Source organism: Trypanosoma cruzi, genomic scaffold, assembly GCF_000209065.1.
Source record: "Trypanosoma cruzi strain CL Brener 1047053516723 genomic scaffold, whole genome shotgun sequence".
Lineage (NCBI taxonomy): Eukaryota > Euglenozoa > Kinetoplastea > Trypanosomatida > Trypanosomatidae > Trypanosoma > Trypanosoma cruzi.
Window position 1 is genome coordinate 555,274 of NW_001849576.1, and position 17,186 is coordinate 572,459.

The window sequence follows — 17,186 nt, forward strand, 5'->3', positions numbered from 1 at the left end:
GTCACCGCCTACACTTGTAAAGCAGCTGTGCGGCACAAGAGAGTTCAAAGAAAGCAACGGCAGAGAGAGGCAGATAGCACACACGCAAATTCCTCATATCATCACACACACACACATGCAGCCGCGGAATGGGTGCACTCAACTACAACACAAGAAAACAATAAAACAAAAAGCCGAAGGGTGGGACGACCAGCGCACACACTCTCATTGCTCCCGTAAAGCAAAACACACACACAGAGGGAGAGAGAGAGAGAGGTCGCCCACTCAATGCAATGGAAACAAAACAGAAACAGTTACGGTGCTCCGCCCATGCAGCCAGGCAGGACGGCAGCGGTGCGTGTCGTGCAAAAGAGAGCACCAACGGGCCTGCATGGGTGTGCATGCATATATACAATGGGCACATTATTGTGTGTGCCTCGTGGGGTGGGGTGAGGGCGAGAGTCCATGCAAGGGGACACACACAGAGAGAGAGAAGGACGAGTGTGTGTGCGGGCGGTGCACGGCTCTCTCACACTCACTCTCACGCGGCCACCACCGCAGCAGCAGCCGCACACGCAACAAGAAGAAGAAGCAAAAGAGGGGAGGTGGTGTGCGAGACCGCGGTGCTGCCGTCACTGTTTTGTGTGCTCGTCGTATCAGTTGTGTTGGCGGTTACTGTCGTTGCTTTTGTATCTTCCCCGGTCCCTTCTGGGCCTTCGTCTCGGTGGCTTTGTGGCGTGGCTGCGGTCTCAGGCGACGGAACATTTTTTTTACCTTCACTCGTGGTGTCTTCGCCATCGTGTTTGCGGGAATCAACACCGTCTTCTGGAGATGATGGAGGATTTCCTCCTGCAATTCCCGCGGGCAGTGTGTGCTCTCCGTTAACTGTTGTGAGTGCGTTCTTTACTGCTGGTGGTCTCTTATCGGTGTCCTTCTTTTCTTCTATCTCCGGTTGCGTAGGATTGGCATTTGCTTCCTGACTGCCGGAAGGTGGAATGTCTCCTGCAGATACAATTGACTGGCCTGTCTCTTTCTCACTGCCACGTAAATTCGTTTCCGTGGAATCTGAGTCTGGTGCAATTACTACTTCTTGACCACCCTGCCTTTCAGTAATTTTTACTTCATCTTCCGTCCCTTCATCTTCATCATCAACTTCTTCTTCTTCAGCTTTAAGTCCGGGAGAAGCGGGTGGTACTTCTCCTTTAATATCTGGTGGTCCATCTTTTAAGTCTTGAGGCCCTTCTGGGGACTTTCCAATTTTTTGTGACTGCACCAGAGGTTCACCACCACCACCAAGAGCTTTCGTCTCCACCTCTTCACACCTACCACCGCAGCGCCGCACCACAGCACGCAGAGGGCACAAACCAGCAGCACACGGCCAGTCATCATCGCCATCACTCCTGTCACTTGCGTGTAGCCTTCAGCACAAACTAACGCCCCGTCAACGCAGAGTGAAGGCAACAAAAGAAGAAATACAAGGCAGCTACACCACGCACAGCCCTGCCGCAACACCAACAACCTAAATGAAAAAAATGGAAGAGGGAGAAGCAAACAGGAGCGGCACACAAGGCTCCACCGCATGCACACACGGCGAGAGCGGTCCGTCGTGTCGGCACCCCTCACGGAGGGTGCGCACACACAAGAGGAGGTGCAGCGCACACAGCAACAAAAAAGCGAAGTAACAATAAAAAAGAAGACCCCCGCACACCACGTGTAATGTTGGTCCATGGAAGTTCAGCCAATATTCATCACAAAGCAGCTTATTATGTTGCCTTGTTTGCATCCTTCTACAATAACCTGTGAGTGACGCGAAGGCCGTCAGCAATAACGTGGTAAGCATGCCGTCGCAAACGGGCCGTCGTGCAGGCTGGGGCAGTCCCAAACAGTCACAATCCTATTCCCAATGACGGGACATTACCAAAGCGGATGAGGCGGAGTCTCCCGTGGTCCGTCGTGGGATCAGCAGCGCGTGACGTGTGTGACGAGGCGGTGGCGGAAGGGCCTGGTCCATCTCGAGTGTCCGCGTTTGTGCTTCCTGCGTGCCTTGCCTGCTGGCGTGCTTGGCAACTTCGGTGGCGACCAGCGCACGAGGTGCCTGCTAAAAAAACGATGAAACCATTGTGGCATCTGCAATTGAGGAATTCTCAAACTATCGGAGCGCCAGGTTAAGCACGTCAGGCATGTGCCCTCACGCTGCGGATGAACGAGCGTACTCTGCCGCAGACAGGGAAGGAGAATGGCAATCCGCCGCTCGCTGGTCGGCAAGGAATTGCGGCGCTCATTTCTGGAAGAGGTTCCGGCGGAGGCAGAGGCGGGCCGGTCACCGCAGTGAGAAAGAGCGGCGCCACCGACACAGAGGCCACTTGTGATCCGCAGGGCGCGTGCGGGCCTGTCGAAGAGCGGGCAGGTGTCGCATCGCGCCTGCGCGGGGATCCGCCACTCGGGCACGATGTCCGGGTCAACACCAGGAACAGAGTTCCGCCACACCGTCAAGCGCCTGTCACGCGGTGTGCGCGCCTTCATTTTCCTCCTGGAATTTCTTTTAGTTCCGTCGCTTCACTGCAATGAGGAGGCCCACGTGCCAGGCATTGACGCAGTCCTGCGGGAGGGATCGCGCCATGACGGCATCAGCGTCCGCTGTCGCGTTGCGTGGGATTCCGCAGTGTCGTGGGGAAAATGTGGAGTCAACAGTGCGACCTCGATCCGCCAGTGAAAGCGGCATCATGCTAATCTCTTCGGTGATGCCATCGTGCACCGCCAGCGAGCCGAGGCGGAGTGACTCCATCGCCGAAAGGGAGTCTGTGGCGACAGGAACTCGAGTGGGCGATCGGGATGCTGCCAGGCGGGGAACTGAAAACTGTCTGTGGCCAAGCTCAGTGACAGGACACTCCGCTCGGCAGGAGCACGCAAGGCTGCCAGCAGCTGCGCGGTGAGGCCCCACAGGGAGCTCGGCCGTCCGGGGAATCAAGTGGCAGCGCAGCGGATCTAGACGCATGCTCAGCAAGAGACGACAAGCCGTCCACCGCCAACACGCTTGCCAGCGAATAACAACACGTTGGCCATGAATGGGACACGTATGCCCGCACTGCCATGGGCACGGGCAGCGATCCCGATTCACTCAGCAACAGTGATCTAATGCCCTTGGATGGTACAACAGCCACGCCTGAGCCCATCACAGTCCTAGCAAATGTTGAACGAGTGATAACTTGTCGTGTGGCGGTGACGCCGCACAGGATTATTTGCGCACAACGTCTGGGAAACCAGAGATCCCATCGGAGCACAACGCAGCATCACTTGTGAGCAACGGTTTTTTTGTGAGCACGGGCATTTCAAGGATTTGTTGGCCATGGCCGAAATTGGTGACATCACCGTGCGTGGGTGTGTGTCTCGGGTGTTGTTGCTTCTGCTTCTGGGGCTGTGAGGCACTGCGGCGCTCTGCTGAGGTGTGAGGGAGGGTGGAACTGCGGCTTTTCGTGGAACAATAACTGTGCAGCTTCCCAGCATTACCCACTGAGTTTTGTCAATAATTTAAGTTTTTCTTATTTTCTTTTATTTTTATTTTTATTTTTTTGCTGCTTTTGGTCTATTGGAATAATCAGCATCCCTGTGTTTTCCCCCAATGCTCGTTTGCAGTACTTTGTCATGAGTGACGTGTTTCTTCCCCTTGTTTCCTTCCGTTGCTTACACGCGGTGCCGGCCCCATTGCTGTGCGTCCCACGGACTGCAGAAGAGGAGGATTGGAGGAACACGCCGGATGCCGCATGAAATGTGAGGGATGTTGTGTGGGCTGGCGGAACAGTACGATCATTTTTTGTTTTTGCAGGCAATATGTATACACGTACCCATTTCCTGTATGCCTTGGGACAAATGAAACGAAAACTTCTGCTGTGAGCTGTTTTTTTTTTTTTTTTTTGCTTTGTTTTGTTCCCCGGGAGTCCTGCTGGACCCTCATCCTCTTTTTTCCTTTGGTTGCTGTTGTGTTTTTGAACCTTTGCTATGCGGGGCGGTGTGCGAATTCCGCCATTGTGGCGATTCTCTCTGTATCGTGGTGTATGCGCTGCTGCCGTTTGTTACTGAGGCTGTGTGTTATTAGCTGTGGTCGTGTCGCTCTCTTTTTGCATTTACTCTGCGTTGACGGGGAGTTAGTTTGTGCTGAAGGCTACACGCAAGTGACAGGAGTGATGGCGATGATGGTGACTGGCCGTGTGCTGCTGGTTTGTGCCCTCTGCGTGCTGTGGTGCGGTGCGGTTTTTGGACGCGCTGAGGGTTTGGCAGCTGTTGGTGGCGGCTCTGGTGGTGGCAACAGTGCTGGAAGTGAAGGTGGCTCACGTGGAGGTCCTGACGTAGATTCCTCTTTGGAGCCTCTTTCTGTTGAAGGTCCCAAAGGAAATATGATTTCTTCGTTGGAAACTCCTCCGTCTGTTGGTGGTATTTCTCCAAATTCTCTTTCCGAAGAGGGTGATGGTTCACAGTCCCTTGGCGATACGCTCACTTCTGATGACGAGGTATCTTCAGAGGTAAGTGGTCCGTCAGTACAAACAAAAACGCCTGGACAGTCCGATTCGCCTGTCGTGAAGGCACCGGAGAAGTCAGGTCCCGAAACAAAAACGCACATCTCTGATAAACAAGGAGAAGCAGGAGGAACAGAGGCTAATGGGGATGCAACAGAAAACGAGAAAGGGCAGAGTGAGGTGGTGAAGAGAGACGCCTCCAGCGCCCCCCAATCACCGCCAACACCACCAGTACCGGCGTTCCCACCAGAAGAAACCCCACTAGCACCAGCAGAATTACGGAATTCAGTAGAAGAGAAGCTAAACACACCGCCGTCACAAACCAAAACGGATCTCGAGGCACCAGAACCGTCTCTAGAGGATGCTGAGGCAGAGAAACACGGTGAAGGAACAACCACATCCGATTCGATGAAGGATGCAGCTAAAGGCCGTTCAGGAGATTCAACACCATCATCCATCTCTACAAGTGACAGCGTTGACGCCCAGAGGAAGGCGGAGGAGGAGGATGGCAATGAGATGGAAGCCCTCAATCCCAATGAAGACTCCATTTTACCTTTGGTGAACAAAAATGGTCAAGGAAACGTGATTCCATCTTTTTCTGCTGAGCAGAAGGAGCAAAAAGGACAGCCGTTGGGGAAAAGCGGTGCGGGCGGTGCATCCGCATTGTCCACTGTAACGAGTTCCCCAGCAGGCAAGGAGTCTGTAAAGCATTTGGCGTCAGGAACATCTCCTGATGGGCATCAAAATGTGGATGGCGGTTCTAATGCTGATGGCTACCAAACGGTGGACACAGGATATGGAGATAAAACGCAGGAGGATGGACCACTCAAAACTCCTACGGGAAACCTTGCCACAGCAGATGCAAATGGTCCTACAACTATGGACGTGGGGCAAGATGGAACCACAGTGACACCTGAGGTGGGCGCGAGCTCAGCTGAGGATGAGGAAACGGCAGGAGAAAATAAGCAGGAGGAGGTACAGCCACAGAACAGGGAAGTAAATGCTACGACACTCAACAGCAGCCTTGGAAATTTGTCGCAGGGGAATAACAGCGATGGCGGCACCATGCGTGGAAGCGGACTGCCATCGATGCTGCTTCTGTTGGGACTGTGGGGGTTTGCGCCTCTGTGAGGAGTGACTGGCTGCCGCGTGGAATACCTGCGACCTCCAGCACCGAACTACTTCCTCTGGAAAGAATATTTTTGATACTTTTACTTTTTTGTGTATTTTAAATTTATTTTAATGTGTGCTTCTTTTTTTAAAATTCTTTTTTCATTTTTATGTGTTTGTTGTTTTTTTAAAATCTCTCATCTCCCATCCCCTCTTTTTTTTTGCTTTCGGGACAATCACTATGGACGTTCTTTCTTTCTACTCTTCCCTCTTTAATTGTTTGTTGCTGCACTCTTCCTGTGAGGGGTGCCGTGTGTTTCCCGCCCAACTGCTCCACTCGCACACCCACCGACACGCTCACGACGACGGCCCTGTGCGCCTCGCCTGCTGCACGCATGAGGAGGGGCCGCGACGAACGGCGCGCTGAGGGAGCCGTGACGTGTGGGCGTGCGACGAGGGCCTGTGGGGCGGAGCACACATTTCTTCCCTCTTGTTTTGTTTTCTTTGCGGCCAGGGCGGGCAGACACCCGCAGCGCCACACACACAGCCACGCCCTGCCGCCGTGTTTTTAACATTTTTTGTTTTTGTTTTTTTTCTTTGCTTTTTGTGGATGGTGTGTGCTGCCACCGTGCGTGATTTTTGAGATTGGGGCCGTACTGCATGTATCGCTGCCATGCAGCTGTGCCTCTTGCTGTGCTGATTTGCCTCCCTGTGCTCCTCTTTTCATCTTCTCCAACAGACACCCACACGCATATTATTTGCACAGTGCTCTGCAAGAATGTTTTTGCACTGCCGGGTGTGTGTTGCTCGGTGTGTGCTGGCGCGTGACGGACGCTGCACGATGGTCTCCTCCGACGATGACAGTCGTTGTGTTCTCGGCACACACTTCCACACACTCTCCTCCTTGTCTCTCTGTGGGAGTGAGTGCGGCAGGAGCGTGGTCTATGGCTGCGGCTGTTGGTGCTGCGGAGAGGGACGAGGCGCCGAGGAACAAGAGGGCGAAGCTGCTGGACGAGATTACGATGGCGGATGAAAGCTGTTTCGTTGCCTTTGCTTCGTGCATTGCTAAGAATGCAACGTGTCGCCGCCTGACGGGATGCCTGCACTCGGCGCCCTTCGAGGCATTGTTTTGTTTCATTCAGTGTAATGCCACAATCATCATGGCAGCACCTTCCCTCACCGGCTCTGAGTGTGACAATACGAATGACGGCAAGGAGAGCGATGAGGATTATGGTGACGACTTGCACCGAGGGGCGGATTATTTGCGTGTCTTTGTACACAATTCCCAGGAGGGTTTGGATGCCGTTCCCACAATTCCCGGCCTTGCGGAACCGTTGGCTTTCGCGCTGTCACCCGCCGTAATTAGTGCCCCATGCGTTGGGGCTGATCCATTTACCGTGGAGTTCACGCAGCAGCTCTCGAGTGTTTGTGCTGCTGGTCCCGCGTTGGCCCTTTCGCATGTATCTCAGCGTTGCCTGGCGGATGATTTGATGTCTGTGTTGTCCAGGCCGCTGCCTCCAGTTTTCTTTTGGTGCCCAATAAGAAACACTTTGCGTTGTGGTGGATATTTACTTGCGTGGCCGTCGACGCACGTGACGATGCTCAACGGGTGCGTCTTTTGTTTGGTAGACACGAGGGAGACTTCGGTGTGTGCCGACGCCTCCGCGAAAGTCTTCGTCGACGGATGCAAGCGAAAATAAGGGAGGTCTGTCCGCCGCATCTCTCAAGGCAGCTGCGGGGCACTCCGGACGCACAGAGTGAATGGATGGATGCCGCGCAGCTGGGGAGACCAGTTGTCTTCTCCGCCCTCCGTTGCCCGGGGGAATCGATAATCCACAGCGTCATTGCCAGCTGCATTTTACTGCTGGGGATCGACTGTTCTGAAGTTGCCCGTCTAATGTGAATCGCAGCGTCAGTGCAGGAAGACGCTTTCACGCATTACGAGTAGTTGCTCCAGCCTCGAGCTCATCAATATTCACGGCAGGAAGCAATGCATCTTGGTGGCCGGTGACGTTCAGGCGAGTGTGTTTCACTTCACCCGCCTCGTATTTGTGGGGGACACTGCGCATCGACCCTCCCCAACAGTCCCACCACCTTCACTTTCCCTCGCCGACCGCTGCCCTCTGCTGACGGTACAGTTGTTTGGCTCCGCCAATAATGCGCTCGTGAAACGTCCTCTCCGCACGCCGCAGGATTATTGCCGTGGAGGCGTTGATGGCATGTGGTGCGGGTGTGGCGTCGACGGAGTCATCCACGCATTGTCTTAGAAACATGACTTTGAGTCGTGTCAGTCACGCCGTGTTTCCTTTTTTCTTGCTGGGAGTCTTGTGTGTGTGCTTGAGCCCTTTTTCTCCAATTTGTTTGCCGAAACGATCCAATGCTCCGCCACTGCACATCGCCGGTTTTCCATGGCGGTGAATTGAGCAAATGCCGGGGAATTTCGGGCGGAGCAAACCGAAGTTTGCCTCACTTGCTGCTGACGCAGAGTCCGTTACTGAGGGAACACAATACGGAGGCGGACTGCCAGCGGAGCATCGCGTGGTGGCGCGCATTTCCCTTATTGGCGGGGTGACAGCCCCACTTTTCAATCGGCTGGACTCTGATATTCTGCTGCTCCTGATGGGACACTTTATCGCCATGGCAGAGCAGCCATCTGACTCTCTCGTTGACATCATGGCTTGGAGAGTGGGAGTTTCTCTCCCATTGTACCCAACAGAGCCGGCACTGGCGCGTGGTTGCTGTGTTGATGACGATGCTGTGACGGAGGGAACAGCGGTTGTGTATTCACGATGAAACCTACCGGAGACGTATTCATCACGTGCGTTTCCACCTCAGCACGCGGTGGGTGGCGGTCCTTTGAGGATTATTGTGGACGGGCTGTTTAACCGCGGCCTTTTAGTGAATAGACTCTTTGTAGAAGATGATGCGCTCCGCGTGCAGCGCAACGGATGCCCCCAGTACTCCTTGGAGGGGTGTAGGCGAATCCTGCAGGGATTGATGAGGGACGGCCTGCCTGTGACGTGGCATGAGGCAAGTAACCGTCGTTTGGCGCACTCAAGCAGCATCCCCTATAATGCGCCTATCGGCTGTGACTCGCATGGACACATGCAGACCGTCCACATTCTCGTGGAGTCGCAGCACGCACGTTGGGGCTTTTTGAGTCCCCTCAATACTGTGAGTTTTCTTTTGAATGTGCCATCGCCAGAGAGCCAGATAACCCTGGCCAATTTGGTTGTACTTTTCCAGGGATGAGACAGTCAATTATTTGTTTCCTGTGTGCGGTACGTTGCTCTACCCTGCCTCCTGCACTGTTGCCTCTCTGACGACATTATTGACCCATCTTTTCCACCGAGAAAGAGAGGGTTGGCTCCGAATGCCTTTTATCTGCGGACGCAACTCTGCAGTCGTACGTGCCATATCTTCCACGCGTATTTCCGAGGGTACGCGTCATTTATCTGGACGTCAACAACGCCATCGTATCATCCTATGCGACACCCTTGCACCGTTGTTGTTGTCGTCACGGTAATTTTGTTTTCTCCGACGGGAGTGAGAGAAGTTTCGCTTTTCACCTGTACGATGTGCTGGATCCCACTGTGGGCGCTGAGAGCGTGGAGCGGAACGATGGCAAGCTTGCAGGAACTGTCTCGCGTAAAAAGTGGAGGGCCTTTTGTTGTGCAACTAGTGGGAGATGGTTGTGGTTCTCTCCTCCTTCTAGTTTTTGGTGGTTGTTCTGTCGTTGTGTGTGTGTTTCCTGTGTGGATGCCGTTTTGCAGTGCGTGCAGTGTGCGAGTTGTGCCTGCCGCGGGAGGTCGCATCATTACCGCGCACGCAACGGCGACGCTGCGACGATGTGTGTGTGTGTGTGTGTGTCTTTTTGCTGCACCTCTTTCTATTTCCCCTTTGCCTTTCTCTTCTCCGCTCTGTGCGCAGATCTGCTTACCGACTTCAGCCACTCTAATACTAATAATACTACTACTGCTGCTGCTCGCACGTGTACGCGGAAAACGATGATGATGGTATGGCGCGTGTGGAGACGGAGTTGTTGTGTGGATGCAAAGATTCCGGTGTGCACTGGCGCCCAGTCGGCGAGAGCAGCTGGACTGCGTGTCGTACTGGTAGGAAGCCAGACTCTCAAGATCTAACAGAAGAGGAAGCTTTCAATGCGATAGTCGGCGATTTTGCGGCGAGGAGCTGCTCGGATTACGGCGGCACGAATAATTCTGTAGGAACGGAGGAATATATGAATCCTGACCTCACGACGCCCAACACCACCGATGCGTACAGCGATGGGACAGCATCCATGGCCCTCGGGCACCCGCCCCCGCCGCCAAGGAGCCGACAAACAGCAGTTTGTGCAGCAGCGCCACACAGAGCACATCTCCTTTAAACAACGAGAAAGTCAGAGAGAGCAGAGGAATCTCTTTTGAAGCTGACTTGTCCTTGCCGACGGTGGACGGCAGCGAAATTATCATCTTGTGGGTGGAGAAACACTGCTGCCTCTGCTTTTGGGATTGTGTGGGGTTGTGGCGGTCGTCTGAGCTGAAGAGTGTGGAATTGCGGCTCCTCACTGAGAACGTGTGCCGCGTTCCCTGCGTGTTTTCTTTTATTATTTACATTTTGCTGTTGGTTTTTCTGTTTTCCTGGAATAATACGTATCGTTGCTGTTCCTTTATTCAATGGTCGGTTGCTGCACACTCTCATGAGTGACGTGCTCCTATTGTCTTGTTTTCGTTCCCACACGCGGTGCCGGCCCCATTGCTGTGTGTCCCACGGGCTGCACGAAAGGAGGAGCGGAGGAACAGGTCGGATGACGCAATGAAATGTGAGGGATGTTGTGTGGGCTGGTGGAATAGGACGATCCTTTTTTATTTTTATTTTTTTTGCGGCCATATTATATATATACAAACAGACCTGATCTGCTGCATGGCGTATGAAATGTTAATTCTGCTGAGGTGTGTTTTTTTTTTTTTTTTTTTTTTTTTTTGGCGGAGGGACTCCTGTTGGACACTCAACTACTTTTTTTTTTGTTTTGGTATTGCTTTTTTACTTCTGTTTTGCAGGTTGGTGTGCGTGCTTCTGGTGCCGTTGTTTGCAGTGCGCGTGGCTGTGTGACTTGTCTCTCCTTTTCTTCCTTTCACTCTGCGTTGACGGTTTGTTAGTTTGTGCTGAAGGCTACACGCAAGTGACAGGAGTGATGGCGATGATGATGGCTGGCCGTGTGCTGCTGGTGTGTGCCCTCTGCGTGCTGTGGTGCGGTGCGGGCGGTAGATGTGACGAGGAGGGGAAGGCAGTTCCTGCCGGTGATGATGGACCTCCGCTGGGATCAGCAGAACTTGTAACGTCTCGACAAGACACCTAAGAATTAAAAGTTGGATCACAAGATGTTAAAGTAAAAGTGCCACCCGAATCTTCCCCACCTCTAGAGGAAGAGGTTCATGATGATGATGATAGTGATGACAATGAGGAAAAAGAAGAAAAAATTACAGGAACAACCCAGGCACAAGAGGGTAAAAATAATAAGGGAGCACCCCTACCACCGCCACCACCGCCACCACCGCCACCACCAGTACCATCGGATGGACCTGCACCATCATCAACAGCAGGTGAAGGATGCCCAACAGCAGAAAAAGAAAGCGCACAGAATCCAAAAAAGGTAACGAAAGAAGCCACGCCGTCAGGACCCAAAATGGAATCAAAAACACCGGAACAGCCTTCAGAGGATGCTACACAAGAGAAGCACAGTCATGACACAACCACAGAGGATCCGACGAAGAATGCAGCAACCGGCAGTCCAGCAGAACCGACAACCTCATTTACATCTGCGAGTGGCAGCGGTGATCATGTCCAGAATAAGGCAGATGAGGATGATGCTCAAAGCTCTGAAGAACAACACGACAGTATTGAAACCGGCAATACCAACGTTGCTCCAACTCTCAGTGGGGCAGCACCAAAAACAGCAAAAACAGCCGCCACTGCCAGAATAAATGGTACGGTGACAAAGGTTGGCGACAGTGACGGCAGCACCGCAGTCTCCCACACCACCTCCCCTCTTTTGCTTCTTCTTCTTGTTGCGTGTGCGGCTGCGGTGGTGGCCGCGTGAGAGTGAGGGAGAGAGAGCCATGCACCGCCCGCACACACACTCGTCCTTCACTCACTCTCTGTGTGTGTCCCCTTGCATGGACTCTCGCCCTCACCTCACCCCACGAAGCACACACATAATGTGCCCATTGTATATATGCATGCACACCCATGCATGCCCGTTGGTGCTCTCTTTTGCACGACACGCACTGCTGCCGTCCTGCCTGGCTGCATGGGCGGAGCACCGTAACTGTTTCTGTTTTGTTTTTATTGCATTGAGTGGGCGACCTCTCTCTCTCCCTCTGTGTGTGTGTTTTGCTTTACGGGAGCAATGAGAGTGTGTGTGCGCTGGTCGTCCCACGCTTCGGCTTTTTGTTTTGTTTTCCTTTTTGATTTTGCGGTTGAGTGCACCCATTCCGCGGGCTGCGTGCGGGTAATGATATGAGTAATTTGCGTGTGTGCTATCCCTCTCTCTCTGCCCTTTGTTCCCTTTGAATTCTCTTGTGCGTACATCTGCTCTGCAAGTATAGGCGCTGACATGCACACATACAAACGCCATGTTGCACACGCTGTGAACGCTGAAGGCGTGCGAGTACGGCCGCAACTGCAGCCCGTGCGGCCACTATCCCGTGCTGCAGACGGAGGATGGCTGTGATATATGTATTTCTTTCGGACCACTATGCACCTTCAATGCGTTTTTTGTTTTTGTTCTGCATTGTCTGAAATTCGCACATGCTTACGCAGCTGACACTGTGGTGCACATCGCGTGGGGATTGTATTGCTGGCATTAATGGGTTGGCTTCCTGCTGCATTGTCTTGCCCACACGATGGGGTGGAAGGCGGGTTTGTTGGATGCGCCGTGCCTCTGGCTTGAAGGGTGGAGGCGCTGCGCCCACATATTGTTTTTTTGGGGCCCGGCGTCACGAGGTGGAATGCCGAGTGTTGTATTGTATGAGACGTCGATGCCGTTGAAGCTGTTGCTGGTGTGGCGTCCATCCCACGCACACATTCACTAGAAAACAAGTGACGGGCTGTGCGCGCTCCCTTCTGCGCGTGTGTGGAGTTTGGTGTTGTGGTTGCTGTGCTCTTTTGCCGTTCACTTGCCGCGTTGTGGATGAGGTGTGTGTGTGTGTGTTTGCCTCACCACTACCGTGCCGCCCCAGCAACGCACTGGACGGCGTGGAGGCCGTATTTCTGCTCTCCGAGGTGTCTTGATGTAGGCGGCATGGACGACACGTGCGTGGGCCCGTTGCCCGCAATACGTGGACCCTCCACACTCTAACGATGCGATCGGCAGCTTTCATTTTTTATTGTTTCTGCGTCACGCTCCACGCCGGGCGCTGGGCGAGGGCGGCGGAGCGGAATGTGGAGAATGCAGTAGCGTCAGCGGCGCCTTGGCCGTCGCTGTCTGCCGCTTGCCGCGTCAGCGACGTCACAGTTGTTCTTAATTTGTTTGCTGCGGGTGCATTTTATTGAGGGCGCACTCTTCCGAGAAGGCCTGCATTTTTGTGCTCCTGGCATCCTCTGTCTTCAACTTGTGTTTCCGTTGCTTGCGAGCGACGCCTGTCCTGCGTGAGTGGTGCTCCTCGTGCTTCTGCCTTGTTGCGACGGCGCCGTTTTTTGATTTACTTCTTCCGCTTTCTTTTCTTCTACGTTTGGAGGAGCGGAAGGACAGGAGCCAAGGAAGCAGTTTCACAATGAGTGGGGTGTACATTGCTGGCCCCGCTGTGTTCGACGCGGACACGGGTGCGGCGTGCTAGGATCTTGTGCGCACGGCTCTGTGGGTACACGTCGCCGTGCCGCTCATTCCCGCTGACAACGTGGCCCCAGGGGCTGGGGAGATGTGGGTGAAGAAAATGGAGATGGTAAGGCGGCGCGACGCCGTCATTGCGGACCTGTGTCTGTTTTGCTTGGATGGGCCGGACTGCGGGACGGCGTTTGAATTGGGCCACGCTGCCGCCCTGGGAATGACGGTGCCGACATTTGCTTTTGATTGGCGTTCCATGAGGGAGAAGTACGGCGGCGCGTGTGACGCGTCTGTGATGAGTGTGGAGGACTTTGGCCTTTCATTCAGTCTGATGCCCCGCGGCGGTGCGGAGGCGCTCGACTCCTTCGACGCTGCCCTTCACCACTTTCTGAGGCACAGCTCGGAATGGCGAGGATGCGACTGTGGGGATGTGCGCGAAGCTAGAGTTAATGCGTTGGGTCCTGGTGGGATTTTGTGCACGGCTTGGCGTGCATCCCCGACGCAATGGCCGGCGGATATTCCATGCCGTGTTTCTCAGCAACAGGGCAGGCGACTGGCTCCGTGCGGCACAGCTGAGTCTGGCGTGTGTGCCGCTGAATTTTGTCTGTTTAGTGCTTTTTCCGCTGCTTTTGTGTGGGCCGGAGATGTTGTCCTGTTGCCCACGAGGCGGGTATCCCTTTTTTTTTTGTTTTGGCTGTGAGCGCTGGCACGTCTGTTGGTGGTTGTGCGTCGACCTTTTTGAAAAAACACACAGCCCTTCCACCTCATTGTGTATGGGTGGTGGGAATAAATGATTGTTGCTGCAGTGGCATGCTGTGCACCCCACTGGCGTGTCTAATGTGTTTCCCTGTGCTCTTCTCCCCATTTCTGACACACACACACACACACTTGAAAAGGAAAGCAAACAGGCGCGAATCGCTACTGTGAAATTCGAATGCACTGAAAGGACCAACAGCACACACACCGCCCACACACACATATTTGTATGCTCTCACGTGTTGCTGCAGTGAAGGCACCCCGCACACACAACCGTCGCCGCGTGACCGGATCCAGCGGAAGGAGGAGGGAAGGAAGAGAGAGTGAGCCGCAGAGGCCCAACATGTCCCGGCGTGTGTTTGCTTCTGCGGTGCTGCTCCTCCTCGTCGTGACGATGTGCTGTGGCACTGGTGGAGCTGCGCAAGTTGCTGAGGTGGAGCAGTCGTCTGATCCAAAGTTTGAATGGAAGGACATCACTGATGATGATGTAACTGTGGATTCGTTGGGTGCTCCCGGCCTTTTGAAAGTGGGGAGTGATGTATTTGCCGTTGCCGAGGCGCAGTGCAAGAAGGATGAAGATAACAGCGTTTTTACTGGCATTGCATCCCGATTTCTCACGGAAGCAGCGGATAACTTACCGAAGGAGGTTCTGGAGGATGGCAAAAAGTATACAAAAGTTCTGGAGGAAGTTACTTCTGGAAAGGCGAAGAAGAAAGTAGATGTGAGCCGACCAACAGCAGTTGTGAAGGGAAGTAATATTTACATGCTTGTTGGAAAACACAACCGTAATGCTGCTGGTGTTCAGGATAGTGGTGAAGATGACTCGGGACTTTTTTTGCTGAAAGGTGATGTCAGTGGTGAAGGAAGAAGCAAAAAAATTGACTGGAACGATACGAAACTTCTCGCGCGGAACACTTTTGACGAACAAATCAAATCTTTAACAGGGCTGATTGGCGGCGGTGGATCGGGTGTTGAGACGAAGGACGGCGATACGCTTTTGTTCCCGGTGGAGGCCACGAAGAATGTAAAGGATGGAAAGACAAGGACGGTTTCGCTGATCATGTTCTTAAAGGAGACTGCCGGTTGGACGCTGTCGAAGGAGGTGCCTGCCGATGGCTGCAGTGATCCCTCCGTCGTGGAGTGGGAGGACAAACTCATGATGATGACTGCGTGTGATGGCCGCCGCAGGGTGTACGAGTCCGGTGACGAGGGGGAGTCGTGGACGGAGGCACTCGGGACACTCTCGCGCGTGTGGGGCAACAAACAAAAGGGTGAAGGAGAGAAGGGCGTTGGGAGCGGGTTCAGCACAGCGAAGATTGATAAAAGGGACGTGATGCTCGTCACTCTGCCGGTGTATTCAAAGAATGGAGAAAAAGACAATCCAAAGGGCGTACTCCATCTTTGGCTGACGGACAATACGCACATTGTTGATATTGGGCCGGTGTCCGGTGAAGATGACGCTGCCGCCAGCTCCCTGCTGTACAAAAGTGTTGAAAATGGAGATCAAGGAAATAAAGAGGAGTTGATTGCACTGTACGAGAAGAAGAAGGGCGAATCGTCATCCGGTATGGTTTCAGTGCTTCTGACTGAGCAGCTGAAGCGGGTGAGGGAGGTGCTGACGACCTGGAAGGAAGTGGACGAACGTGTCTCCAAGCTGTGCCCTTCTGAGAATGCTCTGGAGGACACCTCAACTGACACTGCCTGCAGCACTACTGGTACGATCACGGATGGGCTGGTTGGCTTTTTGTCCGGCAACTTCTCTAATGACACATGGAAGGACGAGTACCTCGGGGTGAACGCCACAGTAACGAATGGGGCGGAGAAAACGGATAACGGCGTAACATTTAAAGGGCGTGGTGCGTGGGCGGAGTGGCCTGTTGGCAAGCAAGGGGAGAATCAGCTGTACCACTTTGCGAACCACAAATTCACTCTTGTGGCGACGGTGTCCTTCCACGGTGAGCCGAAGGAGGGAGTTACCCCTATTCCATTGATGGGTGCGAAGATGAATGACAATGAGAATCCAGTTCTTTTGGGACTGTCGTACAACAACAAAGAAAAGAAATGGATATTACTGTGCGATGGCAGAGAGAACAAGAAGTACAGCAGCGATTGGGAGACAAAGACATCAGAACACGTGGTAGTTTTGCTACGGAACGGCAACCAGAGCTCTGCGTACGTCGATGGTCAGCCTGTGGGTGGGGATGAAGAATGTGTACTGAAAATTGCGGATTCGAAGGAGATCTCACACTTCTACATTGGAGGGGATGGAGGCCGCGCAGAGGGCCAAGAAGGCGTGTCTGTGACTGTGAGGAACGTCCTACTGTACAACCGCCCGTTGAGTTCCGCAGAGATTGACGACCTCAAACCGAATAAATTCCCCATTTCACCTTTGGTAAAGGAGCCGTCGTCGCCTTCACCAGTTCCTTCTGCTTCCCGTGTAACTCCCATCCCTTCGGTGGCCGCAACTGCTCAGATAACCGGAACTTCGTCCACTCCCGCCGGAACACATCTGACGGAACAGGGGCAGCCGATGGGGAGCAGTGGTGCGGACAGTGGCGGTGCATCCACATCAGCGGTGTCCGCTGTCAGTATTCCATCAGCAGGAAAGGACTCCGTAAAGCAGGTGGCGTCAGGAAAAACTTCCGATGGAGCTCAAACCGTGGATGGCGGTTCAACTGCTGATGGCCAGCCAACGATGGAGAAAAGAGAAGGAGGAACGGATGGGCAGAAGGAAGAGGTACAGCCACATAACGGGGAAGTAAATGCTACGGCACTCAACGGCAGCCTTGGAAATGTGTCGCAGGGGAATAACAGCGATGGCGGCACCATGCGTTGCAGCGGACTGCTGCCATCGATGCTTCTTCTGTTGGGACTGTGGGTGTTTGCGGCTCTGTGAGGAGTGACTGACTGCCGCGTGGAATACCTGCGACCTTCCATGCACAGAAATACTTCCCCGATAACAAATTTCTTTCATAAATATTTTTTTTGGGGGCATTTTAAATTTA

At 53.6% G+C, this 17,186-nt stretch overlaps 4 protein-coding genes and 3 pseudogenes across 4 annotated transcripts, besides 8 other annotated features; 6 read left to right on the forward strand and 1 right to left on the reverse strand.

The window, feature by feature from the left end:
• Window positions 1-16,335: part of a sequence feature (areas not merged during assembly with more than two copies in the genome that could not be assigned to a particular haplotype) that runs on past the window's edge.
• On the reverse strand, window positions 521-1,375 carry Tc00.1047053508221.810 (annotated as a pseudogene).
• Window positions 3,516-3,548: a sequence feature (T-rich).
• Window positions 4,161-5,621, forward strand: Tc00.1047053508221.820 (mucin-associated surface protein (MASP), putative; the record flags this gene model as incomplete). The annotated part of the gene is made up of 1 exon (XM_816930.1): window positions 4,161-5,621. The coding sequence occupies one exon, from the start codon at window positions 4,161-4,163 to the stop codon at window positions 5,619-5,621; it is 1,461 nt and encodes a 486-aa protein (XP_822023.1).
• Window positions 5,697-5,787: a sequence feature (T-rich).
• Window positions 6,686-7,804, forward strand: Tc00.1047053508221.830 (annotated as a pseudogene).
• Tc00.1047053508221.840 (uncharacterized protein) lies at window positions 8,028-8,393 on the forward strand (the record flags this gene model as incomplete). The annotated part of the gene is made up of 1 exon (XM_816931.1): window positions 8,028-8,393. One exon carries the CDS (start codon window positions 8,028-8,030, stop codon window positions 8,391-8,393), a length of 366 nt encoding a protein of 121 aa, XP_822024.1.
• Window positions 9,087-9,611, forward strand: Tc00.1047053508221.850 (uncharacterized protein; the record flags this gene model as incomplete). The annotated part of the gene is made up of 1 exon (XM_816932.1): window positions 9,087-9,611. One exon carries the CDS (start codon window positions 9,087-9,089, stop codon window positions 9,609-9,611), a length of 525 nt encoding a protein of 174 aa, XP_822025.1.
• Window positions 9,450-9,470: a microsatellite.
• Window positions 10,462-10,482: a sequence feature (AT_rich).
• Window positions 10,558-10,584: a microsatellite.
• Window positions 10,795-11,700, forward strand: Tc00.1047053508221.860 (annotated as a pseudogene).
• Window positions 11,126-11,166: a microsatellite.
• Tc00.1047053508221.870 (trans-sialidase, putative) lies at window positions 14,411-17,077 on the forward strand (the record flags this gene model as incomplete). Its single annotated transcript, XM_816933.1, has 1 exon — window positions 14,411-17,077. One exon carries the CDS (start codon window positions 14,411-14,413, stop codon window positions 17,075-17,077), a length of 2,667 nt encoding a protein of 888 aa, XP_822026.1.
• Window positions 16,336-17,186: part of a sequence feature (heterozygous, non-Esmeraldo-like haplotype) that runs on past the window's edge.